The 27,101-nt window shown below is 44.5% G+C and overlaps 1 protein-coding gene across 1 annotated transcript; it reads right to left on the minus strand.

The window, feature by feature from the left end:
* Positions 1–27,087, minus strand: ZNF512 (zinc finger protein 512; the record flags this gene model as incomplete). The annotated part of the gene is given in 15 exon segments (XM_080614924.1): positions 1–3,985; positions 3,987–4,280; positions 4,734–4,832; positions 5,324–5,386; positions 6,151–6,252; positions 6,931–7,125; positions 7,731–7,898; positions 10,485–10,583; positions 13,962–14,048; positions 14,432–14,556; positions 15,770–15,853; positions 18,877–18,969; positions 20,915–21,137; positions 22,305–22,363; positions 26,856–27,087. Coding segments are annotated over 15 exon segments (1,950 nt in total). The 3' UTR covers positions 1–3,958.
* Positions 27,088–27,101: the final 14 nt, after the last annotated feature.

Raw genomic sequence — 27,101 nt, forward strand, 5'->3', positions numbered from 1 at the left:
GATGAAAGGCACCCAGTAACCTCTGTACATTGCACTTGCATCCCTCAGGCTCCTTCAAAGATACAACATCCTTGTCACTAAATTGGAAAGATATGGGTTTGATGGGTGGACTATTCGGTGGATAAGAAATTGTCTGGAAGGCAACATCCAAAGAGTTTCAGTCAACAAACATCTCAATGTCCAGATGGAGATCAGCAACAAGTGGTGTCCCTCAGGGGTCCCTGTTGGCACTGATAGTATTTAAAACTTCATCAGTGATGTAGACAGGGGGATTGAGTGCAGGTATGCAGATGACACCGAGCTGTGTGGTGCAGTGGACACACTGGAGAGAAGGAATGCAATTCAGAGAGACCTAGACAGTCTTGAGGAGTGAGTGCATGTGAACCATGTGAAGGTCAACAAAGTCAAGTGCAAGGTCCTGCACATGTGTTAGACCAATTCCCAATGTCAATACACACTGGGGGGGGAATCCATGGATGGAGGGCAGCCATGCAAAGGACTTGGATACCAAAAAAAAATGGACATGAGATAATGTGTGCCTGCCTCCCAGAAAGCCAAACGTTTCCTGGGCTGCATCACCAACAGGGAGGTTGAGGATGATTCTCCCCCTCTGCTCTGCTCTGATGAGATCCTGCCCGGACCACTGCATCCAGTTCTGGGGCCCACAGTACAAGAGACATGGACCTGTCAGAGAAGGGCTATGAAAACACAGGGCTTGAATGCCTCTCCTATGAAGAAAGGCTGAGGGAGTTGGGTTGTTCAGCCTGGAGAAGAGGCTTCAGGGAGACCTTATTGCAGCCTTAGGCATATAAAGGAGCTTATAAGAAAGATAGAGAGACTTTTCAAAAAGGCTCGCAGTGACATGGCAAGGAACAATAGTTTCAAACTGAAAGAGGGTAGAGTTAAATTGGAAGACTTCCTCTGATGAGGGTTGCGAGACACTAGCCCAGAGAAGCTGTGGATGTCCCATCATTGGAAGTGTTCAAAGTCAAGTTGGATGAGGTTTTGAGCAACCTGATCTAGTGAAAGGTGTCCCTGCCTATGGCAAGAGAGGTAGACTAGACTGTCTTTAAAGGGCCCTTCCAACCCAAACCATTCTGATTCTCTGTTCTATACCTGTATTTGCAAGATGTTAGGCTAACTGAACTCAACAATGGACCGAGCAGTAGCCTCATGGGTGCTTTAACAGTGGTAAGCCATAGTACAATTAGCTGTTTTATTATTGTTAATTTATAGCCCTGGATACACGTTGTTGTGGATTCCCTGATTAAAATACCTTCCTCACAGCTGTATTTTCCAGTGTTCTCAGAGCAGTGTTCACAGCTGCAGTTATACTGGGTAGCCTGCCTTAGTCTATCTACAGCAAGATGAAGGTGCTCCTGCACAGATCACACTCCTCAGCAGCAGTGGACTATGCTGGTGCAGCAGTGTTACCACATTTTACCAGCTTGAGCCAATCCACCAAACAATCTGCTGTAACACTAATGAAGCATGAATGGACTGTTGGATAAGGATTCTTTTCTGCACACAATATTATGTGGGAAAATATGTTGTTGATGTAACTACAAAATCCAGGTGGTCACAAAGTATCCACCTGGAAGTGTAATCTAAAAAGCCGGTCTGGTTAGTAACTCACAAATTACAGTAGAAAGGACTCTAGACTGAAACTCACTAAGAAAAACCTACTTTAATTCATTGGTTTATCTTGACCACCTATTGGATGGGAAGGCAGTAAACGTGTGGTCAAAGGACAGCTGTGTAGAGTACTGAGGAGAAGTAATGCAGACATCTCAACGGGGCCAGAGCATGCAGGAAAACCAAGTGGGCAGGCTGGGGTGTGTTGTGCAAACAGTGATGGAACCAAGAACACTACACAACAAACAGACAAAAAAACTCACATTCCCGCATTGGCGACATTTTATTTTGCTGTCTTCTGACCTTGCCCACCTTCCTGCACACCATACACACCCTGCATACAAGTCCACTTATTTGTACTTTCAGCACAGCACTGCAACCACAGTGTACAGCTGGTTCCAAAAGGCAGTATAACCACTGCATGTAAATCACAGTGGAGCACTACATACTGTCTCACTACCATACATGTGTTAATCCTCCTGAGAGACAGATCATGCACTGCTGGGGTCTGCTTTGCTTACTGATAGTATTTAAACTGATATTTACTGATAGTATTTACTGATAGTGGAGAAGCAGTTACTGAGAACACCCTTGGCCATACAGCACTTCCCATTGTCAGGGCCAGTATGATTATTCTGGTAATCACACATATTCAGGTTAGATATTAGAAATTCTTTGCTGTGAGGGTGGTGAGGCGCTGGCACAGATTGTCCAGAGAAGTGGTAAATGCTCCATTCTTTGCAGTGTTTAAGGCCAGGATGGACAGAGTCTTGGGACACATGGTCTAATGTGAGGCATCCCTGCCCATGGCAAGGAGGTTAGAACTAGATGATCTTAAAGTTCTTTCCAACCCAAACCATTCTATGATTTTATATATATATATGTATATATATATAAGCCCACCAATTCACCAGGCACTGCAAAGGCTTCTCTGTGAATTTCAGAACCAACAACTCTGTTAGACAATGAAAATTCACAGGGAGATAACACAGAACCAGTTGCCTATTTTCTTGCCTGGAAAAGTGCAAGAAAAAGGACAAATTTTGCAACTTCCTGGTACTGTGAGTTTTTCGGTAAAAGGAATTCTGGAGAACCCACTCTCTGAAAGACAGAGCAGGACTGCCTGTGGTGCTGCTTCCTGCTAGCTTCTGCTACATTTATGGAGCACAGGAAGATACTCCCTATGATCCAGAGTTCATGCCAACATGTGGCTTAGAATAATTAACCCTTTTCTTTTAATCTTTTTCACACAGGGAAGCCACGGCTAATATACCTCATTCGTAAAAAGGAAGCAGTATTGGAAAGAAGCAGGTGGTGTAACACAACAAACGTGCCATCTACAGCACAATAAAAAAGGACACTATAGGATCGCGGGCACAACAAAGAACACCACTGACAAGGTAGTTCGATGGGACCTGGGTTTTAGCATCAGCAAGGCTGCTACTGTATATATGCAATAAGTTTGTTTCCCAAGTGAGTCTGAAACAAGTAGTATTCAGAGGGCTCAAGAAGACCACCTCGCTGCATTAGTTACTGGGGGTTTGTAGGGTCTGTGAATCTCCAAAAGGCTGGAGAGTGTTTACTCCTCACTGGACTGGAAGACCCTTTACATACATTTAATGCCCAGTGCTACAGAAGACAGATGCCAGGAGAATATTGAGTTCCTGACAAGGGTAATAATTATGTACCATCACTTCCAAGCAGACCAGAGCTCACACGCTACTGTCTGGTGCTGAGCCTAAGCATCAGCATATGAAGTAAAGACAGTGCCTTGTGCAACAGAGTGGAGCACACACTAGGGATGTATTTCCTGCCTGTTGGCAGCCTTGCTGACCACAGGACAGTTACAGGGCAAGCTAAAACCTTTGTATTCTGCACAGCACTGTTTAGTTTGTGTGCATGCTGTGCAAGAAAGGATTTCGCCTTTAAAAAGACCTAAACACTGCGCTAGTCAGTCTCTTAGAGGAAGAACCGCTATAAAAGAACCCTGATCTCACCCATCAGAGGAAGATGACATAACAGACACCTGCTGTACCACTGAACAAGCAACTAATGTGACCCAAACTGAGACTGTAACCAGAGCAGTAACTACACTGGGTACACTGGCTAGTGCCACTGCTCAGGGGTACTACAGCAGGAGAGGCATACTCTGTACCACAGCTTTTGGTTTGAAGTCTCTCACAAATGACCAGAGGCAACAGTTTCAAAATCAAGGTCACCGAGTAGAATGGAGTCACAGTCCCAAAGACACTCAGTTGCTTGTATCAGTGTTGTGGGTTATGAGCTTGACAGAAGTGGGGCTTGTAACTGAAAAGCTTTAGGATTATTCCTTTTCTTCTAGGGATTTACTTTCGGCCTCGCTTGTGGCTGGTTTTTGGAAGTTCGGCTCTCTGTGCAACTTGGGGCTCCCCCTCCTCACTACTCGCACTCTCATTGTCCACCCGCTTTGGACGACCTCTCTTAGTTCTCCTCATTTTCTCAACTCCAGCAGTGGGGAGTTTCTTGACAGCCAGGGTCGCGGTTCTCTTCTTTTTCCCCCTAGCCAAAGGACGTTTCTTCCGTTGCTTCCTCTGCTCTTCTCTTTGGCGGATTTTCATTAGCTTCTCAAAGCTTTTGGTGGTAGTTGTATTCACATCAAACCAGTCCTGCAGGGTTGAGAGGGCAACAGGTTGGTATTGATGATGGAAATACTATATAAAGCCTATCAGGGCTTATAATAAAGCTGCTTTGTGGGACAATGATTTCCTGAAATGTGAGATCCAGAAAGGCAGCTGCCTAACAAAGCTCTGTTCTTTGATGTTTCTCCTCAGGTGTCACTGTCTCAGAGATTTGATCTGGCTGCCGCTAAAGGCATGGGAAATGCTGAATTGCTGAACTGAGCAGCAGCAACTAGGGACAAGACATGTGACATGACACAGTAGTTGCTCCCCAGACCAATGCATAAGACCAGCTATGCTGAAACAAATCGAACGCCACTTGAGTCTAGGATCCTGTTCCCTACAGTGAGCAAGATAAAAATAAAACAGGGCAAGCATCCAGCATTTCCTTCCCTCCTCCAACAACCTGGGGTGTGAAGGCTTCCATTCTGCCTGCCTTACCTCAGCATGCATGGAGTTGATGTGATACTTGACTCCACTCTCTGAAATGAACTCCTTCTCACACAGAAGACACTTGTATTTACCAGCCACAAAGTCTCCCTGGCAACAAAACAAAAAAATACCCTCACCAATTGCTGCCTAGAAGGCTGATACACCTATATATTGTATTTGAATTTGGCTCAGATATAAGCCAGCTGTAGGAAGTAGAAACTCTTACTCATATCAGACAATGATTTAGCTACAGGAGCACTGACATTATTTACCAGTTATGCCTGCAAAGCATCTCACCTTGTAACATCTGCGAGATGTTACAAGGTCTCCAGCACTGTACCTGGAAAAAATGTTCTTGTAGCTGTGAATCTACAGGTAGGACTGCAGTTTCACTAAAATGCATGCCATTAAGATGCTTCCTCCTTGCCTCAAGCAGTGTTTGCTATGGCAAACCCATCAGCACATAGGGAAGCACTCAAGACTGTGAGGAACTCAGATTAGCAAATGGCAGGACAACAGCTTGAACAAGGAGATATGTGAGGGATAGGGACAGTAAGGCTATTGGTATAAAAGACAGTGAATAGAGGAAGGTTACCAACCAAGGTACATGTGCCAAGGTGAGATTTGAGTCCTGAGACACTGCCATATACAGATTCACAACCCTGAAACAGTAAAAAAAGTTCATGTCAGCAAAACTCTAGTAAGAAATCACTTCTTCAGGTCTTATTCTCTGGAAGTCAATTCCAAAAGGGATAAGAGAAGCAGATGAAGGGAGATACCGAGCCCTGCAAGCCAGAAAGCTTCAGGTAAAGACTGTTAAGAGACTTAAGCTTTCATTAAGCTAAATACTTCCAGTTTCTGAGCAAATTTAGACATAATAATCCTGTCACTGTTTAATCCTGTCACTCCCGTCCTGTCGCAATCTGTCAAAGCCTGACAGAGTTTGCATTTTTCCTGAAGAGCTTCAGAGGTTAATTTCAAGCAAAGCACAGGGCAAGTACAAGACACGTCTCTCTCTCCTGCCCTGCTCTTCTATTTAGTGGCACACAAGTACTGCATCTGACTTCAATGGTCTCAGTTAAATGGCAGCTTTACAGTCCCCATGTGGAGCTTTAGGCATTAGTCCCAGGATACTAGATCATGCTCAGCCAACAGCCCAGACCCTGAAACAGGAGGTAGGTGCAAGACATTCTTCTGGATTACTGGTTGGTGCAATATGACACTTGCTTTCTGGAGACAGCTTCACATAAAATGTTATGCTGCAATTCTTTTACTTGAAAATGATGCAAGCCTGAAAATTGGGGAGAAAGTGCTGGGGATGGGGTAGGGCAGGGAGAACAGAGACAAACGGCAGTTTCATGGTTGTGGAAAGCTGTCCTGAAATCTGTCCCCTCTGAGGCTTTGGAAACAAGTACTTAAAGATTACCTCATTTGGGCAGTGGACTCTTCGGTACATCTTTATCTCAGTTTTCCATTTGCACAGCACATCTTGACTAAATGTGGGCAGTCCAGGACGGGTATATTTCAGCTGAGATAAAGAGATGGAATTGAAAGCTGGAAGCAATGTTGGCTACACTTAGCACCAAGTACGTCCCTTTGTCTCCTAGAGACAGAAGTGCTATTTCTTCTCCTGCTCTAACAGCCAAACTCTAAATAACCAATCTTTTCCTGTCTCCTCTCTTCAAACATAACTGAATCTGTAAAACCCTCACGATACCAGAATCCAAATCTTCCCTTACCTTTGACTACAGCAATTCCTCTAAATGTACTTATCCCATTAAAATCATAAATTGTCCTTTTCACTTGGGTTTCCTTTACAGCCTAAAAGATACTCCTGGAGCCTCTGAAGCCTGAAAAACTATAAAATGTCATTGCATGGCAGGAATGATCTGCAGCCTATGGCTTCTGAGCCACATACTGCCTATAACTGCCTTTGTTACTTGTGCCCACTGAAAATTACAGCAATAGGACTTGAAAGTCATTATAGCCTGGATAAAATACTTTTACCACAGCAATTGCTACTATAGCAATACCATAATCTAAGACCAGAGAGAGCAAAACCTGATCCCTCCCACAAGACATTACTTCTTCAGTATTACTTTGCATGGACCACGAAGCACTGGCAACATTGGGTAGATGCCAGTGAAAGACTCATCTGTTATGAATAAAGACTCAAACCCTATATAGCATTTTTAAGGCCTTGTACCTTGCGATCATCTGGAATCAAGTCCTGCAGAACTTTTCTCTTGGGCCACTCTTTGGCCAGCTCTTCTCCAGCTAGCTCATGGAGATAGTAGATTGCCACCTTTGCAGATCTCCTCTGAACTCTGCCTGTGCTGTTTGGCTCCCGTTTTGTTTCCTTCAGGCTCTCTGTTCTTCTCTCCTCCTGGAGGAAAGTGACCTGCAGTGAAGGCCAAAAAAGGTGAGCCTCCTTCACTGGTTCCTATTTCAGTTACACTAAATACTGTGAATAAATATACTGCCAAATCCCTCACAAAAATGCTGCTGCAGTTGTGGTTCACTGTCACAGAGAGAGGATAAAGTGCATCCCACTAGTGAGACAGACCCTCACACCTACTCAGGGGGGCCACAGCAGCAAGCAGAGAATTTCATGCAGCCACTGGTCTTGAAAGGATATCACATCATTTACTGTACAACCCTCGTGGACAAGAAGCATAGTACTGCCTGTTCTGCTCCAGTGTTGGGTCTTTTAAGAGGAAAAAAAAGGTGTCTCACAAGTCATACATGTTAGCATCATTATTCCATGGAGCAAAAGTCAGACAGGGAAAAGTTTACTGCTGCCATGGTGATTTACTGTTAAAAACCTCTTCCTAGTCACAAAACAGCAACAGCTGCATCTAGAAGAAAAGTATCAAGGACAGAATACTCTATTTGCTATCCCTCATTATGCACCCAAACAGCAGACAAAAGCTTACGTGTGTCTCAACCCTGAGCAGCTGAAGTACAACCACAGTGTTCTGATAACCATGGCAAATTTGCGCTTACCGGCCCATGCTTAGATCGGAGATGGTAGACAAGTCCTGCCTTTGATCTGTATGCTTTTCCACAGTGATGGCACTTCATAGCCATTTTCTCCAGCTCAGAAGCTGCCTTCCCACATTTTTTAACATGATACAGGTATCCCATTATGCTAGTGAAGCTGCCTGTGCAGCCCTGTCAATGCAAAAGAAAATTGCATGGAAGAAAAGCATTTTGCAAGTAATCACAAGACCACTGTGTATAGAATCCACAGTTTGCTGATCAAAGTACTATCACTTTTCCTGACAGGCCAGAGGCAATCAGGCAGTAAACTTTAAGGTTAGCATATTCAGACAAGACAAAATCTAGCACAAAGAATTGGCTGCAACTGGGAGACACTTTCTTAGAACTTCTTTGTGGGTAGTGGGCAACAGAAAATTTCAATATATGGAATGAAGAAGCAAGATGTTCAATAAGGATGCACAAAACAAAGATTTTCAGATATAAATAGAGGAAGTGGGCAGAAAAGGAGGAAGGTTTTACACTTGGTTGGCTAGTCAGACTGTCTAGAACACAGCTATATTAGGGTGATGGTAAATAAAACTTTCAGCTATTCCTAGGCTACAGCTACTGTAGCAAAGAGTTGCGGTCAATGGCTCCAGGTCCGGCTGGAGACCGGTAATGAGTGGTGTCCCTCAGGGATCGGTGTTGGGACCGGTCTTGTTCAACATCTTTGTCGGTGACACGGACAGTGGGATTGAGTGCGCCCTCAGCAAGTTTGCCGATGACACCAAGCTGTGTGGTTCGGTTGATACGCCGGAGGGAAGGGATGCCATCCAGAGGGACCTCGACACGCTTGTGAGGTGGGCTGATGCCAACCTGATGAAGTTTAACCATGCCAAGTGCAAGGTCCTACACCTGGGTTGGAGCAATCCCAGGCACGGCTACAGGTTGGGCAGAGAAGAGATTCAGAGCAGCCCTGCAGAGAAGGACTTGGGGGTATTGGTCGATGAGAAAATGAACATGAGCCGGCTTCAGTGTGCGCTCGCAGCCCAGAAAGCCAACCGTATCCTGGGCTGCATCAAGAGGAGCATGACCAGCAGGTCGAAGGAGGTGATCCTGCCCCTCTACTCTGCTCTCATGAGACCTCACTTGGAGTATTGTGTGCAGTTCTGGTGTCCTCAACATAAAAAGGACATGGAACTGTTGGAACAAGTCCAGAGGAGGGCCACGAGGATGATCAGGGGACTGGAGCACCTCCCGTATGGAGACAGGCTGAGAAAGTTGGGGCTGTTCAGCCTGGAGAAGAGAAGGCTGCGTGGAGACCTCATAGCAGCCTTCCAGTATCTGAAGGGGGCCTATATGGATGCTGGGGAGGGACTATTCATTAGGGACTGTAGTGACAGGACAAGGGGTAACGGGTTCAAACTTAAACAGGGGAAGTTTAGATTGGATATAAGGAAGAAATTCTTTACTGAGAGGGTGGTGAGGCACTGGAATGGGTTGCCCAGGGAGGTTGTGAATGCTCCATCCTTGGCGGTGTTCAAGGCCAGGTTGGATGAGGCCTTGGGTGGCATGGTTTAGTGTGGGGTGTCCCTGCCCATGGCAGGGGGGGTTGGAACTGGATGATCTTAAGGTCCTTTCCAACCCTAACTATTCTATGATTCTATGATTCTACTGTCTCATGCTGCAGCAGAGGACAACAACACCTCAACAGTTTCTGCAATTGTCAACTACTAGAGTATCCCCTAACCCTGAATTCAGTAATCAGCTTGGCACAGGACAAATAAAACATTCACCAGCAAGTTTTTAATGTTCTTAGATATAGCTCTCCATCCCCTTCTCTAGCTGCGGCAAATTTCAGTATTTTCAAAATCCACAGGCACACAGTTAATTATGCATAAAAACACCTTCCCAGCTGTCACAAACCAGTAAGGAAAGAGCAGAAGTACATATTAATAAAATACTTTTGGAGCACACAAGAAACAATCCAATGTCCTCCTGATCCCCCTTGAAAACACCAGCTCATCAAATACTCAGATTCTAGCTCACCCTGCTTGAACACAGGGGTTGAAGTAGCTGACCTTAGAAATTCCCTTCCAGCCTTAACAATCTTATAATTCTGAGAGCAGTTTATAATACTGTTTGGAGTACTGCGTTCAGCTCTGGAGTCTTCAGTACAGGAAAGACATGGACCTGTTGAAGTGGGTCCAGAGGATCATTTGATCAGAGGACTAGAATACCTCTCCTACAGACAGGCTGAGGGAATTGTGCTTGTTTAGCCTGTAGAAGAGAAGGCTCTGTGGAGTGATTATTGCAGCCTTTTCAAATTACAAGAAAGACGCGAACAAACGTTTTAGTAGGGCCTGTTGTGACAGGATGAGGGGTAATGGTTTCAAACTAAAAGAGGGTAGCTTTAGACTAGATATCCTTTTTTACAGTGAGGGTGGTGAAACACTGGAATGGGTTTGCCCAAAGAGGTGGTGAATGCCCAATCCCTGGAAACATTCAAGATCAGGTGGGACAGGGCTTTGAGCAGCCTGATCTAGTTGAAGATGTCCCTACTTATGGTAGGGAAGGGTGGACTAGAGGACATTTAAAGGTCCCTTCCAACCCAAACTATTCTATAATTCTATGATACTCTGTCTTAAAAGCATAGCTAGGATCTTGAAACAAATGCAGCTGTGGCCAGCACAAAGCATACCAAGCAGAACTCTCAATGTTTCACGTTTGTGTATCTGCTGCTGGTTAATTCAGGATACGTAGCACAATGCAGCTTACCTCCCTTGTACACTTTAGTTTTCCCATACGCTTCAAAATCTTCCGAAGGCGGTCTCGCTCAAGCTGCTCATCCAGTTCTCCCCCCTCCTTCACAACTGGCTAAAGCACAGAGAAAAAAATAAAGAAAACCACAGGATGCTCAGCATTTACAGTTCTTCTCATAGGGAATTCCCTACTCAGCACACTACTGAAGGACAGCTTCTAAAATAATTAAATCTGTGCAACCTATGATTTTACAGAAGTGTATCTAATATGGCAATCACTGTCTATATCCCAGAACAACTGAGTTATCTTTAAAAGGGGTAGACTGCCTGAAAACCACTTTGCAAATTAGAGTTTTAACATTTAGACTTCTATCTACGAATAAAATATTCTTAAGAAATGGTCACAAACCATAGCTGCTGGGAAGGACAAGGGTATGTATTTCCATTACTTTTCTCCCCTTCCGCCAGTGGAAAGTACTTACTCATGTGCGTCATGCATTTTTTAACATTTATTGGTCCTACCATTACCTCTAAGCCTAACTAAAGCTAAGCAGACTATCCATTAGTAATGGTTACCTATGTGAAAATACAGCTCAAATTCTTCTCTATTCTCTGATGGTTACTGTATACTATTTCCTAAACTACTTGATAATAATATTACACCCAGCCTGAAGAAAAAGTTAGAATTGGGTGACAGACCTATTTCTTGGGACCAAAACATTATCCCTGACCTATTCCACTTACTAGTTCAGCTCTAGGTTCAGAAACCACAGTACTGGGAACTATGTAAAAAATATACGTAATGTATTACCTAAACCTTACCCAAACTTCTGACTGATCTTTTCAAAAGTTTTAATCTGTCACAACTAGTCCCACTGACTATTACCCACTTCCAGTTGTCCATGTGGGTGCTAGTGTTATAGATAGCAGTAGCCTGGAGAACATTAAGAAGGACTACCAGAGCCCTGGGAGAGGTGGTTACGGGCTCTGGAGCTCAGATAGTTTTTTTGTCAATTCTCCAGGATAAAGGGGAAGACCTTAAAAAGGCCAGGTGGATTTGGCAGGTTAATAAATGGTTAGAACAGTGGTGCCATAGTCAGGAGTTTGGGTATTCAGAACATAGGCCTCGATCTGGGAGGAAAGGTCTACTGGAGGCTGGTCTGACAACGAAGGGGAAGAGTGGTTTTGGTAGAAGGCTTGTAAGGCTGGTCCAGAAGGCTTTAAACTAGATGTGTTGGGGGATGGGGGCATCAATCTATCCCAACACACCTAGTCCGTTGCCAGCACCTACAATAAATGCTCCAAGCAAAGTAGAGATATTCCAGCCGCTCCAGCCAATGAGCCGGCTTCATTTGGAGCTCGGCTAAGATGCCCCTATAGAAAAGCCTGTAGCATGGGGAACAAACAAGAGGAATTAGAGATGTGTGCACGTCTACGGGGATATGATACAATAGGTATCACAGAAACATGGTGGGATGGCTCCTATGTCTGGAGTGTTGGAATGGAAGGTTACAGGCTCTTTAGAAAAGACAGGCCTGGCAGACAGGAAGGGGGAGTTGCTATTTACGTTAGGGATACTCTGGAGAGTATGGAACTCTGTCTGGGGACAGATGATCAGTTAACAGAGAGTTTGTGGGTCAGGGTTAAAGGGAGAACAGCGATGGGGAACATTACTGTGGGGATCTGTTACAGACTGCCTGATCAAGAGGACTCTGTGGATGGAGCGCTCTATAGACAGATAGGAACAGCCTCACGCTCGCAGGCCCTTGTCCTCATGGGGGACTTCAACCACCCTGACATCTGTTGGAGGGACGGTATGGCCGGGCACAAGCCATCCAGGAGATACGTCAATTGTGTGGAAGACAACTTCCTTCTGCAAGTAATAGAGGAGCCGACAAGGAGAGGTGCCATGCTTGACCTTGTGCTCACCAACAGGGAAGGGCTGGTTGGAAATGTGATGCAGCCTTGGCTCTAGTGATCATGAGATGGTCAAGTTCGAGATCCTCAGAATAGTGAGAAGAGTGTGCAGCAAGCTCACCATTCTGGACTTTTTCAAGAGAGCAGACTTTGCCCTCTTCAGGGACCTGCTTAGTAAGGTTCCATGGGATGTAGCCCTAGAGGGCAGGGAGGCCCAATGTTGGTTGATATTCAATGGGACCAACCAATGTTGGTTGATATTCAAGGATCGCCTGCACCAAGCTCAGGAGTGTTGCATCCCAACTAGAAGGAAGTGCAGCAGGAGGGTCAGGAGACCTCCTTGGAGGGATAAGGAGCTGCTGAGGAAACTTAGAGCAAAAAAAGAGGCTTATGAAAGGTGGAAGCAAGGACAGGCAGCCTGAGAAGAATACAGGGATGTTGTCTGGGAAGCTAGGGACCAGGTTAGGAAAGCTAAGGCCCAGTTAGAATTAAACTTGGCTAGGGATGTGAAAGATAACAGGAAGGGATTCTATAGGTACGTAGCAAATAAAAGACAGACTAGGGACAACGTGGGCCCTCTCCAGAAGCTCTCAGGAGAACTGGCTACCCTGGATTGGGAGAAGGCTGAGGTTCTTAATGACTTCTTTGCCTCAAGTCTTCACTGGCAAATGCTCTGACCACACCACCCAAGTCTTGAAAGGCAGATGCAGGGACTGTGAGAATGAAGACCTTAGGCCCCTGTAGGAGAGGATCTGGTTCGAGACCATCTTAAAAACCTGAACATGCACAAGTCCATGGGACCTGATGAAATCCATCCACGGGTCCTGAAGGAGCTGGCGAATGAAGTTTGAAAAATCATGTCAGTCAGGTGAAGTTCCTGATGACTGGAAAAAGGGAAATATAATCCCCATTTTCAAGAAGAGGAAAATGGATGACCCAGAGAATTACAGACCAGTCAGTCTCACCTCTGTGCCTGGCAAAATCTTGGAGCAGATTCTCCTGGAAGGCATGCTAAGGCACATGGTTTAGTGTGAGGTGTCCCTGTCCATGGCAGGGGGGTTGGAACTAGATGATCTTAAGGTCCTTTCCAACTCTTAACTATTCCATGATCTTTTCTATGATCTATGAACTACAACAGGAGACATTGCCTTTTTTGAGGAAATAGCAAAGAGGAAAAGCAAATTGTAATGTTAGTATCTTGACAGTAAAATAGAGAAAGACTAAACTAGTGCTTCTCTTTTTGACCTTTGAACTAAAATCTAGTCTGGTCTGGATGTAGAATAACTACTTGCTAGCAAAGGACTGAAAATTGCAGCCTAATGAGCAATCATTTATTTTATTTCTTTTCTGATTGAAAACCAGCCTAAACAGAAATCCATCTCTTTCTAAGCCCTATCAAGCTAGCATCTCTACTAACATTCTACTGTCTTTTCAGATGTCAAATCTCAAAGGAAAAATAACAGGTAGACAAAGTTTGAACAGCCACATGTGAACAAACACATCATGCTCTGTTTCTGTGTGCACTGTGGAAGGAGTCTTGCCTGTAGGATTTTGAGATGCACAGCAGTTGTATTACCTGATTGTTATGGTCTGCCATGACATGGTATCTCATCCCTCCTAAAGACTTCAGCTGCTTCCCACAGTGATGACATGTGAACATTTCCTGGAAATAAACAAGGACAGTGTATGTGTAACTCAGTTACCTGAAGCACTGGGAAACTCTTTGGGAGAAAGAAGAAGAGCAGAACATTTTATTTGGGCCTGGTAACTGCCTATTAAGAACAGAAGAGATCACATGGAGTCTCATATTTAGGGGAACAATGAAATACCTACACCTTTGTTCACTACCCCAAACCTCCAGCAAAAGACTGAGCAAGAAGCACCAAGCACAGCCTCTTACAGATGTATAAAGAACTTTTGCTTAGAGCCATGATGATGAGATGAAACTGGTTTTAAGTGCAACACAAAACAGAACAGCATGCAAGCATTTCTTTCAGTAAGCTGAAGAGGAGTAAAAAAGACATTGCTCATCTCTAGTGTTCTTACCTGCCTGCAATTTACCATATGTTTCTTCAGTCCTTCTACAGTCTTTCTCACCACAGCCCGACATGTTGGACACGTAACTCGGCCCTTGTCCTGAATTTCCAAAGACCACTGCTCTTCCATGCTACCTGTCAAAACAAAAGGTTTGGAATAGAACTGCAAATGCAGTATCTTGGTTTTTTTCCTTTCCTTCCACATGAACTATGAATCCTAGAAGCAAACTAGTTACATGCTGCCAAACTCAAGTTCAGCTATACTTCAATGTTTAGCTCATTTGCAGCTTTAAAAGTGTCATGTGGCAAGGCACACATCACTCCTTTTGGGAGACCATTTTATAAGAAATCTTTAACCCCACTGTTCCTTTGCAAGGAGTGTTCTTCCACCAGTTCAGTACAGATTTTCAGTTTATTCATTTTTATTATACAATTACTTTAGCATGCAGGGGTTTCACAGTAAAAGTAGTCACAGGTGTGACTGAACAGTTTCAGACAAAGTCCCATGTGTCTGTTCTACTAACCAGAGAACTCCATTTACATTGGTCGGCAGTTTTGGCACTGAAAGTGAACAAAACAACACTACCAGACCAAGTTATTAAACAGGCAGGGAAAAGTACCCTGTGTGGCATGGTTTCCAGTTCCTGGCCTCTTTTTGACATGCCAAGCAAAAGCTTGGCATATCCATAAGAATGATAAACTACTGAAATGGGTTCTGGATCATGGCTTAGCAGCTATCTGCCTGAATTCTTATCCTAAAAAGACCTAAAGGCTTTCCTCTTTGCCCAGTAATAATAGGCAGGGGTTGTTTTTCCCCAGGTGTCTGGGGATACGACTCTGAATCAAATAGCACTTGGCAAAAAACTGGGGTATTTAATGAGTGCTGTGAGCTACACATACTGAGTCCACTTCCTGAGTTAAGGCTAATTTTATTTTTCTAGGATTGACTACTTGTGTCTCAGGCTACCAAGCTGCAAGAAGAGGCAATCTGGCAGTAACAGCTACAGAGTTTTTCCCGCAAACATATTCTCCTGAGTAAAAAAGTGTAAATATTTTTATGAGTTTTATAGTGCAACTATTTTATCAGGCCTTTGATCAGTTCCAAAGTGATCCCTCCTTCACTATTCCATTATGCAACGGTAAAACCACGTGGAACTACACTATCCCTTCACTCTTGTTCTGCAGTACTGACACAGTGCCAAAAGGAGAGCAGCCAGTTCTTCCTTGTCAACAATAAAGTGAACGGAAATACCAGAAACACACCTGTGGCTCAGATGTAAATCCCAGAATCCCATTTATCTTTTAGCTGTTTTATAAACAATTCTGATAAACTGCTTCTTCTTCTTACCTGTGCCATAGGTTTCTGGTTCTTTCTGAACACAGTGACTTTCCGTTTTGGAGTTTTGCTGTGTTCCAGCTTGCTGGTTTTTTCCTGTTATAACACAAACAAGAAAGACCACAAGACTTAATTCTGTGAGCCTTGTTATAGAATCATAGAATAGTTAGGGTTGGAAAGGACCTTAAGATCATCTAGTTCCAAACCCCTGCCATGGGCAGGGACACCTCACACTAAACCATGTCACCCAAGGCTCTGTCCAACCTGGCCCTGAACACTGCCAGGGATGGAGAATTCACAACCTCCCTGGGCAACTCATTCCAGTGCCTCACCACCCTTACAGTAAAGAATTTCTTCCTTATATCCAATCTAAACTTCCCCTCTTTAATTTTCAACCCGTTACCCCTTGTAGCTGCTCTGCCACTGTTCATCAGTTCCGTAGCCACATCATAGAGGGCCACCAAATTGGTCAGGCAGGATTTCCCCTTAGTGAAGCCATGCTGGCTGTCACCAACCACCTCCTTGTTTTTCATGTGCCTTAGCATGCCTTCCAGGAGAATCTGCTCCAAGAGTTTGCCAGGCACAGAGGTGAGACTGACTGGTCTGTAGTTCTCTGGGTCATCCATTTTCCCCCTTCTTGAAAATGGGGGTTACATTTCCCTTTTTCCAGTCATCAGGGACTTCACCTGACTGACATGAGTTTTCAAATATGATAGACAGTGGCTTAGCAACTTCATTCGCCAGCTCCTTCAGGACCCGTGGATGGATTTCATCAGGTCCCATGGACTTGTGCATGTTCAGGTTCTTAAGATGGTCTCGAACCAGATCCTCTCCTACAGGGGCCTAAGGTCTTCATTCTCACAGTCCCTGCATCTGCCTTTCAAGACTTGGGTGGTGTGGTCAGAGCATTTGCCAGTGAAGACTTGAGGCAAAGAAGTCATTAAGAACCTCAGCCTTCTCCCAATCCAGGGTAGCCAGTTCTCCTGAGAGCTTCTGGAGAGGGCCCACGTTGTCCCTAGTCTGTCTTTTATTTGCTATGTACCTATAGAATCCCTTCCTGTTATCTTTCACATCCCTAGCCAAGTTCAATTCTAACTGCGCCTTAGCTTTCCTAACCTGGTCCCTAGCTTCTCAGACAACTTCCCTGTATTCTTCCCAGGCCGCTTGTCCTTGCTTCCACCAAAAAAATGAATGAAAATGAAATTAATGAAATGAAAACCAGAGATTTTTTACTATGAGGTTGCTATTTAGTCTGCTGTCTCAAAGCTACTAGTTCAGAAATGTTCAACTTTTTTTTTTTATTTTTAAGGAATTTCAAGATTGTGTTCCCTACTCCCTTTCAAAATCCATACCTCTTTACAGCTGCAGGCATTAGTCCCATCCAGATACTGGTAATCTGTATGGTTGTTCCTATACAACCACAAAAGCTTAGCTCTTCACACTTGAACATCCTCTGTTCACACTATGGATGAGCCAATCTAATGACTTGCTGACAACCAAATGGACAGCCCCATTCCTCTACTCATTCCTGTCTTCTTTAGACTAAGCCACTCTTAATGTTTCAGTATTTTCCTATGGGTTATGATTTTTGCCCTCTTCTAGATGTTCTCTTCAGTTGGTCCACATGTTTCTTGAACTGCAATGCCCACTGTTGGAAACAGCACTCCAAGCGTGACCCTGCATTACAGCAATGACTGAAAATGTCTGAAAGTCTATTATTTCTGCTCAAACACTTCAGTCTAACATCTGTCTTCTTAAAAACAAGTATGACACTGTTGGTCTCTATTCAGCCTTTGATCTGTTATAAATTTCAAATCCTCTTCTGAAGAGTGGACACCTAGGAGATTGCTCTTTATCTTACAGCTATGCTGGTATCTCTTCCTAACTATAATACCTTTAATTTTACACACTGTATTCCATTCTAAAACTGTTTCTCTAACGTCAAGACCACTTTTAATTTTAGCCTTTCCTCCCACACACTTCCCATCACTTGCAGCTGTGTGCTGTCTACATCTTTCCAAATCCTTGATGACAAAAACAAGTCTAACCTAGTCCAGCCCCTGTGTTCAAGTAGGGTCAGCTAGATTAGGTTGCTGAAGAATGTGTCCAGTCAAGTTTTGAGTATCTCCATTGATGGAGACTCCAGAACCTCTCTGGACTAGGGTTTGACCACCTACACAGTAAAAAAAAGTGTATTATTGTCTTTAGAGAGAATTTTGTTTGGCTTAATTTGTGCCCTTTGACTCTTGTCCTGTCAACAAGCACTACAGAGAAGAGTCTGGCTCCCTTTTCTTTATTCCCTCCCATCAAGTATTTATACTTTCCTGAGCCATCTCTTCTCCTGACTGAAGAGTCGCACCTCTCTCAGCCTGTTCTCATAGGAAAGATATTCTGGTCCCTTAATCATCTTTGCATCTCTACACTAGACTCGCCCCAGTATGTCCATGTCTCTTTTCTATTGGGGAACCCAGAACTGTACATGGGACTCCAATGTGGCCTCACCAATGCTGATCAGGAAGGAAGGATCCCCTTCCTTGACCTGATGGCAATGCTTTTCCTAATGCTGCTCAGAATGCTGTTGGCTGCCTTTGCCACAAGAGCAAGTTGGTGGTTCATGGTCAGCTTGCTGTCCTGCAGGACACCAAGATCCCTGTCTGCAGAGCTGCTTTCCAGAAAGTTAGCCCCCAAAAGATTCCTCTCTGCTTAATTCTCCAGCCTGCCTGGGCCCCTGCAAATAGCAGCACACCTGTCAGGTATACCAATACTTCTCTCAGTTTTGTATCATCTGTGTACTTGCTGAGGGTGCACGCTGTACAGGTCATTAATGAGAATTTTAAACAGTACTGGCTCCAGTTTTTTCCTCTGGGGTACACCATTAGTGATGTGCCTCCAATTAGACTTTGCTGCTGATTACAACCCTCTGGGCCCAGATGTTCAACTGATTGGTTTTCAATCCACTGCACTGTTCATTTATCCAACTTCTGCTTTGTCAGCTCATCTATGAGGATGTTGTGGGACAGAGCACCAAAAGCCTTACTAAAAAGGATAGCAGTTGGGCAGAGAGGAAGTCTGAAGCACCTGGAGGCTTGTAACTAGGAATTACAAGTTATTTGTATTACCTGAAATCTTTTGCTTCTTCTTTGGAAAGTCTTTAAGATCTTCACTTTCCACTTCCTCAGATTTCCTCTTGCCTTTCAATAGTACTTCTCCTGCTAATGAGTAAGAACAGAAATGCTTCAGTCTCATTATGCAGTCTGGATTACAGCTTTGAGTCCGCTGCTGCCTCAGCTTATCCTTGCATTCAATAGTTTAAGAAAAAAAGTATTTTTTTTGTAAGGCACCTGGACACCAATGGGATAGACACAGCTTTTGGACTCAGTAATATTAATTCACTCCACGCCCTGCAATTCCACACAGAACATATGGAAGAAACAGTACCACAGCATGGCCTGGACAAATAATACTCCTCACGAAGAGAGCTACAAGGTGCTAACTTATGTCATAAAAAGCTTATCCGCACACACACACACAAAGGAGCATAGAGAAACAATGGCAGATGGGGAAACCCAAAAAATATTCTGACTCCTCTCAGAATTTCCAGGCCTAGCAAAGCTTATCTCCATGAACACACAGAAGTACAGAAGCATAATGGCAGGCAGGGAACAGAAATTATGGACTCCAAGAAACAGACACCTTCCTCCCAGGTCTGTCCCAGGAGACACTCCACGGTAAGTCAACGTGAGCCGCTCTCTAGAGCACCCTTTAGAAGGCGTAAGGAGGGGAGTGGCGAGAAGGGAGAGTGTGATGTCAATACGTAGGGTTACAGGACATATTGTATACTAGTGAAGAGCAATTCACAATTACACAAGACTGGGTTGTTTAGAAGTGGTATCATAGGAAGGGAAAGGAAGAGAATTAGCTTACTTGGGGAGGATCAAGTGTGGGAAAAGAGGATAAAAAGGGCCACTTGCTTGTAAACAGGTCAGTATACAGGTCTGGTCATGCCTGACACCAGATCAGAGGGGCCAGTGAAGAGCAGTGTCTGTGAGTGTGAGCCTGTCTGCAAGGAGGTGCACACCATGAACCGGCATGACTCTGCAGGCCTCAGGAGATACTACATCCATGTACTAGCAGTTGAGGAGACCAGGATCCAAAGGCCAGGTACTAAGTAGAGTAAGTTCAGCTACAGGAGAGAGTCACATTGCATGTATATGTGCACACACAAATGTGTATATATATATATGTGTACTTCTTCTATATACACTTTTTCTATAGGCTTATCTTCTCTCACAACACATACTCATCCTGATCAGGCGGGGAGGGAAACAGGATGGAGACCATTGGTACTGTCTGTGTGAGTGCTGAGCATGCCTCTTCATGTTGATCTGTGTGGCTGACTGTGAATACATATTATATATGTGTACTTGTAGCTACGGGAATACATGTCTAGTCTTGCTACTGGTTGGACATGGGGGTGTGAAGCTGCAGAAACTTCACTTCTATGAAGCTACCAGATTCAGCTCTCCCCACAACAGGATGGAATACAGATTCTGATTTAAAAATAAGAAGAAGGTGCATTAAAGAAGAGCAAAGTTTTGGCTCTCTGCCACACAAGCAAGTTTGGAAAATGGCTCCTAAGCCAGGAAATCTGAATGTCCCTACAACAACCTAAGACCCAAATCACTCCAAATCAGAAAATCATGACAGAAGTAAGAAAATAAAAGAAATAAAATAATCCTTAAAAAAAAGAAAATAAAAATTTACCACCAGCAAACGCCATGTCTAATCCAGCATACTGCTGACTGGTTCCCTTTTATACATCTTTAGTGTTGTTTGTTCTATTTTTAAAGCTCTCAGAACATCTTTCTGACATGATTGGCAGAAGTCCTATACATATCTCTTCTACAGATAAAACTGAGTTCAGCCACAGAATCATTAATTTTAATAGACAAGTCACTCAAAAGGAACTGTGTAACATTAGAGAATTTTACCTGTGTTTCTGCAGTGGAGGGAGTTTATTTCTCCTAATATACGACCAGCATTACCAAGTTTGCAATTTGCGACTGAACTGCAGCATGCATTTCAGAAGTCATCTAATCTCTCATAAAAGAACCAGAGAGAAAAAACAGTTCTGCACTGAGCCAAAGTGATGAGTACCTTTTTTCTCTGAAGACTTGTTAACGCTGTTTTTGATTCCTCTCATTTCCAGCCAGTAAGCAGGCCTGCGAATGGTCCGCTTGCTCCTGGACTCTGTGCTGCCGTTCACTTGACCCTTTGGTGCAGCAGAAGAAATGCTGCTCATTGTCTCATCATATTTACTGTTCAGTCCCAGGACAGTAGTTTCCACTTCCTCAAACTGCTTAGACCTGGAAAACATCAACTTGAAATCGTATGCACATTTATGCATATATACACACACAACCACAATAACTTGACAGACAACATCTCTTTCGTCTTCCCAAGTACTCTAAAAATTCATCTCACGGTTCATTGAATCTCCCAAGTTTTGTGAACTGAAAAGTGCCACCAAGATAAAACTTTCTAAATGTTATTTTTTTCATACATCTTTTAGAGAATGACATTAGAAGGCTCTTGAGAGGAACAGAAAAATATATTCACTCTACCTCAAACATTTCACTTAAGAAGAAAGCACAAGTTAACCTCAATATAAAAATACGTTTATCCTGAAGCAGTCAATGCTGAATATAACAATTATTCTGCAGCCCATCAGTTCAAAAGACACATTTTCCATATCACAAAGGGCAAGGTCTCCTTCAGTATGTACTCCCAGAGTCAGAGCTGACACTACACAATTAAAAGACTTAACACGAGTAAGAATTTTAACCAGCAAGGTCTTCAGCAATGAAGACAAACCAGTAATACATCCTACAAATCACATTACATTAAGACTGCTTTAGACTGGCCAGCAGCACTGATTTTACTTCCTAGAGATCAGAGAGAACTTTGCTTCACTATTTGCATGTACTTCTCTCAGTCCTGAAACGCGTGGACGTTTCCACTACTGTACATGACAGCAAAATTATGAGCTATCAAAGAAACAGAGAGTATCTATTCTCTGGGCAAATACTATTAATGTAAGAGCTATGAAGTTCACATGTTGCAACACATCAATCCAGAAATTAGAAAGAGGGGACACTGATGGTACCAGCTCAGATCAGTATATACCATGCTTAAGGAGGTACTTAAGAAGGATGGGTGGAAGAATTCTCAAATTAAAGCATTTCAGTTGCAATCACACTCAAAATACATAGATTTTGGAGTACCATTTTGTCTTGAGCATAAAATACTTATATTCCAAATCCTTTCCAAAACAATAAATGAATGCTAGTACATCTTCAAGTGTCAGAAAAGCATTTTTCCTACAAATCAGTAAGCAAAGTCTGTTGACATTCTCATCACACAAACTAAAGTCACTTGCAACTCTCAAAATTCAGAATATTATGTAAAGGCCAGATATGGTTTTCCAGTATGAATCTCTCAGCCTTTTTCTTGCCCTCAGTCAAACTAACAAGAAACATTCACATACCTCTTGCTTCCCAGAGACCTCTTGACCTTCGGTTGTCTGTGATGTCCAGGCCTGGTGTCCTAACAAAGTAGAACATTTCACATTAGCAGCATAGTTTTTCTTTTTTTTTTTTGCATGTTTTACTTTTCAGTTATACACAGTCACCTGCACCTTGAGGATGTGCATATCACCCTTTGAAAAGGAAACCACTGCTTTCTGCAACTCCATCTGAATTAGGACTGGAATCAAAATAGGGATGAGCCCATCCACACTCTGCATATGAAAGCCAATCATTCCTCTTTCAAGGGAGCACGATGTAGTGTTCTTTGTCTCCAATTCATTTCGTGTTACCTGCTTTCTGCCTGGACTTTATGGTACAATGACAAATATTTTAGATTCCAGCTTACTAGTTTTTACTTTGATTTTTTTCCTTAAGGAAATAATTCCTGCATTTCCCATGCCTAGAGTGTTGCCTCAAGTCTCTTTTACATTCTCTTTTAATTTTCTGTCTCAATTATTTTGTCATTCCCCATCAGGTGCCCAGATGTTCACTTTACCCACATCACAGAACCATTATTCTTATTTAACAAATATTTCTTTGTCACTTATCACTTGTTGCTTTTTCTGCTCCTATTAAGATATGTAATTTAATAGATACCACTGACATTCCCAAGTCAGTATAAACAACTCATATGCTCATTTGTATAAATAACAATGTTGTTCCTGGCCTGTGGACAAACATTTATCACCTTCTTCCAAATACTAGTAGCAATCCAATGTTGCTCTTCATTGGAAAACCCAGGACAAAAATCTTGGTGATACAGACTAGAAAACAAAAATCACTGCCCAGTAGAAGCATATGAAATACCAGAACTGCAACCAATAACACAGACAGTATTTTGCCATGTATAGGAACTGGTTAAGAAACTGTGGTGGAGAAAAGGAATAATATGGATAAGCTATATATCTTCCTTACAGAAAAATGTACTGCACGTTATCAACGGGACCATGCTGTGAAATGTTTTATTTAGAAAATTATTATTAGAAATAAATGCTACACATTATCTGGGGAAAACAGCAAACAGGGATATGAAAGAATTTGAAGATGACAGAAAAATATGGTAACTTGTCAGATGATGATGAAAAATTTCAGTTGCTGTATCAAAACTAGGAAATAGAATTCAGGGCAAATGAAAACCACCACTAAAAAAAAATGCACTGGAAAAAATAACTTCAAACTGTCTTTAATGCTCTTGCCTTCTCATTTATGTATAGGAACAAGCAATAATTCACTCTTCCCAGGACCACAGTCAGCGAGAGCCATCCTAAGCACCAAGTAGGAAATTAAGTAGTGGTCACTGACATGAAGTAGATGAATTTTTAAGCTGTGACTATGGAGTGTCAGACTCTCTTGGGCCTCCAGCCACAGTCTCCTCTCATGGAAAGGTTACGGAAGAAGCAGAAGAGAAATTCCCAACTGCTTGATCAATGACTTCACAATCATTTGGATCTGATTCAAGACGATCTTAAGAACATGAATGTGCACAAGTCCATGGGACCTAATGAAATCCACCCATGGGTCCTGAAGGAGCTGGCAAATGAAGTTGCTAAGCCACTGTCCATCATATTTGAAAAATCATGGCAGTCAGGTGAAGTTCCCGACGACTGGAAAAAGGGAAATATAACCCCCATTTTCAAGAAGGGGAAAATGGATGACCCGGGGAATTAAAGACCAGTCAGGCACATGAAAAACAACAAAGCGCTTGGTGACAGCCAGCATGGTTTCACTAGGGGGAAATCCTGCCTGACCAATATGGTGGCCTTCTATGATGGGGCTACGAAACTGATGGACAGGGGCAGAGCAGTTGACGTCATCTACCTGGACTTGTGCAAAGCCTTTGACACTGTCCCACATGACATCCTTGTCTCTAAATTGGAGAGACATCAATTTGATGGGTGGACCACTCGGTGGATAAAGAACTGGCTGGATGGCCGCACACAAAGAGTTGCGGTCAATGACTCAATGTCCGGCTGGAGACCAGTAACGAGTGGTGTCCCTCAGGGATCAGAGTTGGGACCGGTCTTGTTCAACATCTTTGTCAGTGACATGGACAGGGGGATTGAGTGCGCCCTCAGCAAGTTTGCCGATGACACCAAGCTGTGTGGTTCGGTTGATACGCCGGAGGGAAGGGATGCCATCCAGAGGGACCTCGACACGCTTGTGAGGTGGGCTGATGCCAACCTGATGAAGTTTAACCATGCCAAGTGCAAGGTCCTACACCTGGGGGGTCGGAGCAATCCCAGGCACGGCTACAGGTTGGGCAGAGAAGAGATTCAGAGCAGCCCTGCAGAGAAGGACTTGGGGGTGTTGGTCGATGAGAAAATGAACATGAGCCGGCTTCAGTGTGCACTCGCAGCCCAGAAGGCCAACCGTATCCTGGGCTGCATCAAAAGGAGCATGACCAGCAGGTCAAAGGAGGTGATCCTGCCCCTCTACTCTGCTCTCATGAGACCTCACTTGGAGTATTGTGTGCAGTTCTGGTGTCCTCAACATAAAAAGGACATGGAACTGTTGGAACAAGTCCAGAGGAGGGCCACGAGGATGATCAGGGGACTGGAGCACCTCCCGTATGGAGACAGGCTGAGAAAGTTGGGGCTGTTCAGCCTGGAGAAGAGAAAGCTGCGCAGAGACCTCATAGCAGCCTTCCAGTATCTGAAGAGGGCCTACAAGGATGCTGGGGAGAGACTATTCATTAGGGACTGTAGTGACAGGACAAGGGGTAACGGGTTCAAACTTAAACAGGGGAAGTTTAGATTGGATATAAGGAAGAAATTCTTTACTGAGAGGGTGGTGAGGCACTGGAATGGGTTGCCCAGGGAGATTGTGAATGCTCCATCCTTGGTGGTGTTCAAGGCCAGGTTGGATGAGGCCTTGGGTGGCATGGTTTAGTGTGAGGTGTCCCTGCCCATGGCAGGGGGGTTGGAACTAGATGATCTTAAGGTCCTTTCCAACCCTAACTATTCTATGATTCTATGATCATATCTTGTATGCTTTGGAAGAAAAAGTCAATTGCATGTGTGTGTTCATATAACTTTGATATGGTTTACACACCTGTAGTAGTGCAAACAGCAGTGTTTGGGAAGCCCTGACATCAGAAACATGGAGAAACATCACTGAGGAGCAGCCAGAAAAAAATTAGGCCTGCGAAGTTGTAACAACAAAAATGAACAAGAAAGTGCACACAGTGAGCTGCAATGTGCTGGCCTAAGCTATCATTAGAAGAACCTTAATGACAGACAAACATGGTACATGTTTTAAGACTTCTTTGTTTTGTGTTTTTGTTTGGTTTTTTTTTTTTTTAAGAACTAACAAATTTTACATTAGAGATTAGCACAAAGAATTTAGGCCACAGTTATGGATCTGTGATAAAGAAAGTACAGATGATCTTGTTTAGCTTTCTTTCTGAGAAGTTGATAGCAGAAATTGTGAAGGAAACTTCTAGACAAACTGGTGTTTCAGTTTTGAATGCTTTGTTATTTAACTACTGTACTTCCCACTTCGAAACAGAGAACTAGCGTTCAGGAACACTTGACGGCTGGACATCTGGAAAACAAAAAAAAGCCAACTTCCTTGCACAGCTTAGAAAAAGAGGAACAACAATCTAGAGCCTGAAAAGACAAAGAAGCTTCATTTACAAGGGGCCATGGGCCATTTCTGTGACCTGGAACATGTCCTGCTGCTCGAGATAGGCTGCTCCAGAGCAGTGCATCTGAAAACATGGTGTTTAAACAGAGCACAGAAACTCTCACTGAGGTCAGGAGACTGCTGGAGTAACTGCCAGTGAGTCAGTCCTACAGCTACAGAGGTGTCTGTAGAAGCACCAAGTGTCCCGCACTGCCACGTGAGTCCCTATCCCCGAGGGAAAACACCGCGGACACAGGCCAGCGTGACGGCTCAGCACCCCTCGGGGAACTCCAAGTTCCAGCCCCAAGTTTCCATTTCTACTACATACTCCGTGGACAACCCTCTCCAGCAATAAAGGCCTTTCGGACAAAGCGCACGACCGGTGCCGGCAGCGCTTGCTCGGGATCCCTCTCCGACTCTCAACCGAGCAGAGCCAGGCCCACGCCTCCTGCGGGCCATTCCCCGCTCCTCGGACTCCCAACAGAAACCCGGTCACCGGCTAGCCGCTCTCCAGGCAGCCCGGAGGATCCCGCTCGCCGCCCGTCCGCTCAGTGACAGGCCTCAGCGACGGGGGGCAGCAAACAGCCAGGGGTCGGTCACCCAGCCAAGGCCGTGCTGCACGCCCAGACCAGCACCGGGCAGGTCCGGACGCCCTCTCCTTCCAGTCGTTAGCCCAGTGAGACCCGCGGAGCGAAGCAGAAATCCAACCGCGTGTGTTCCGGTGGCGCCGGTCCCCTCCCGCCACCCCGACGGCGGAGTCCATCCCGCGGCTGCTTCCCGCCCCGTGCGTGGCGTCCCGAATACCTCGCTCACCCCCGGAGCCACCGCTCGGCCGCACCCCTCCCCACGCCAGCAGCCCCGGTGGCGTGAGGTCCACAGGTACTCACCGAGCCGCTGCTGCCCCCCATGGTGCTGCCGCCGCCGCCACGTCAGCAGACGCTCCGCCCGCGCGCGCACGGCCGCGGGGTCCCGCCCACTGGCTTCCGGCCGGTTCCTGACAGCGGCCGCGGGCCTGAGCGCTGCTGCGGGAGTATCTCGGTGGCTGTCGGGGTGTGGAGAGCCTGCAGTGCGTACCTGGCCCGCGGCGGCACGGCCACAGCCGGGTAACGCGAGCGTCATGGCAGGCAGCGGCG

Source organism: Psittacula echo, assembly GCF_963264785.1.
Source record: "Psittacula echo genome assembly, chromosome: 4".
In the NCBI taxonomy this organism is placed as follows: domain Eukaryota; kingdom Metazoa; phylum Chordata; class Aves; order Psittaciformes; family Psittacidae; genus Psittacula; species Psittacula echo.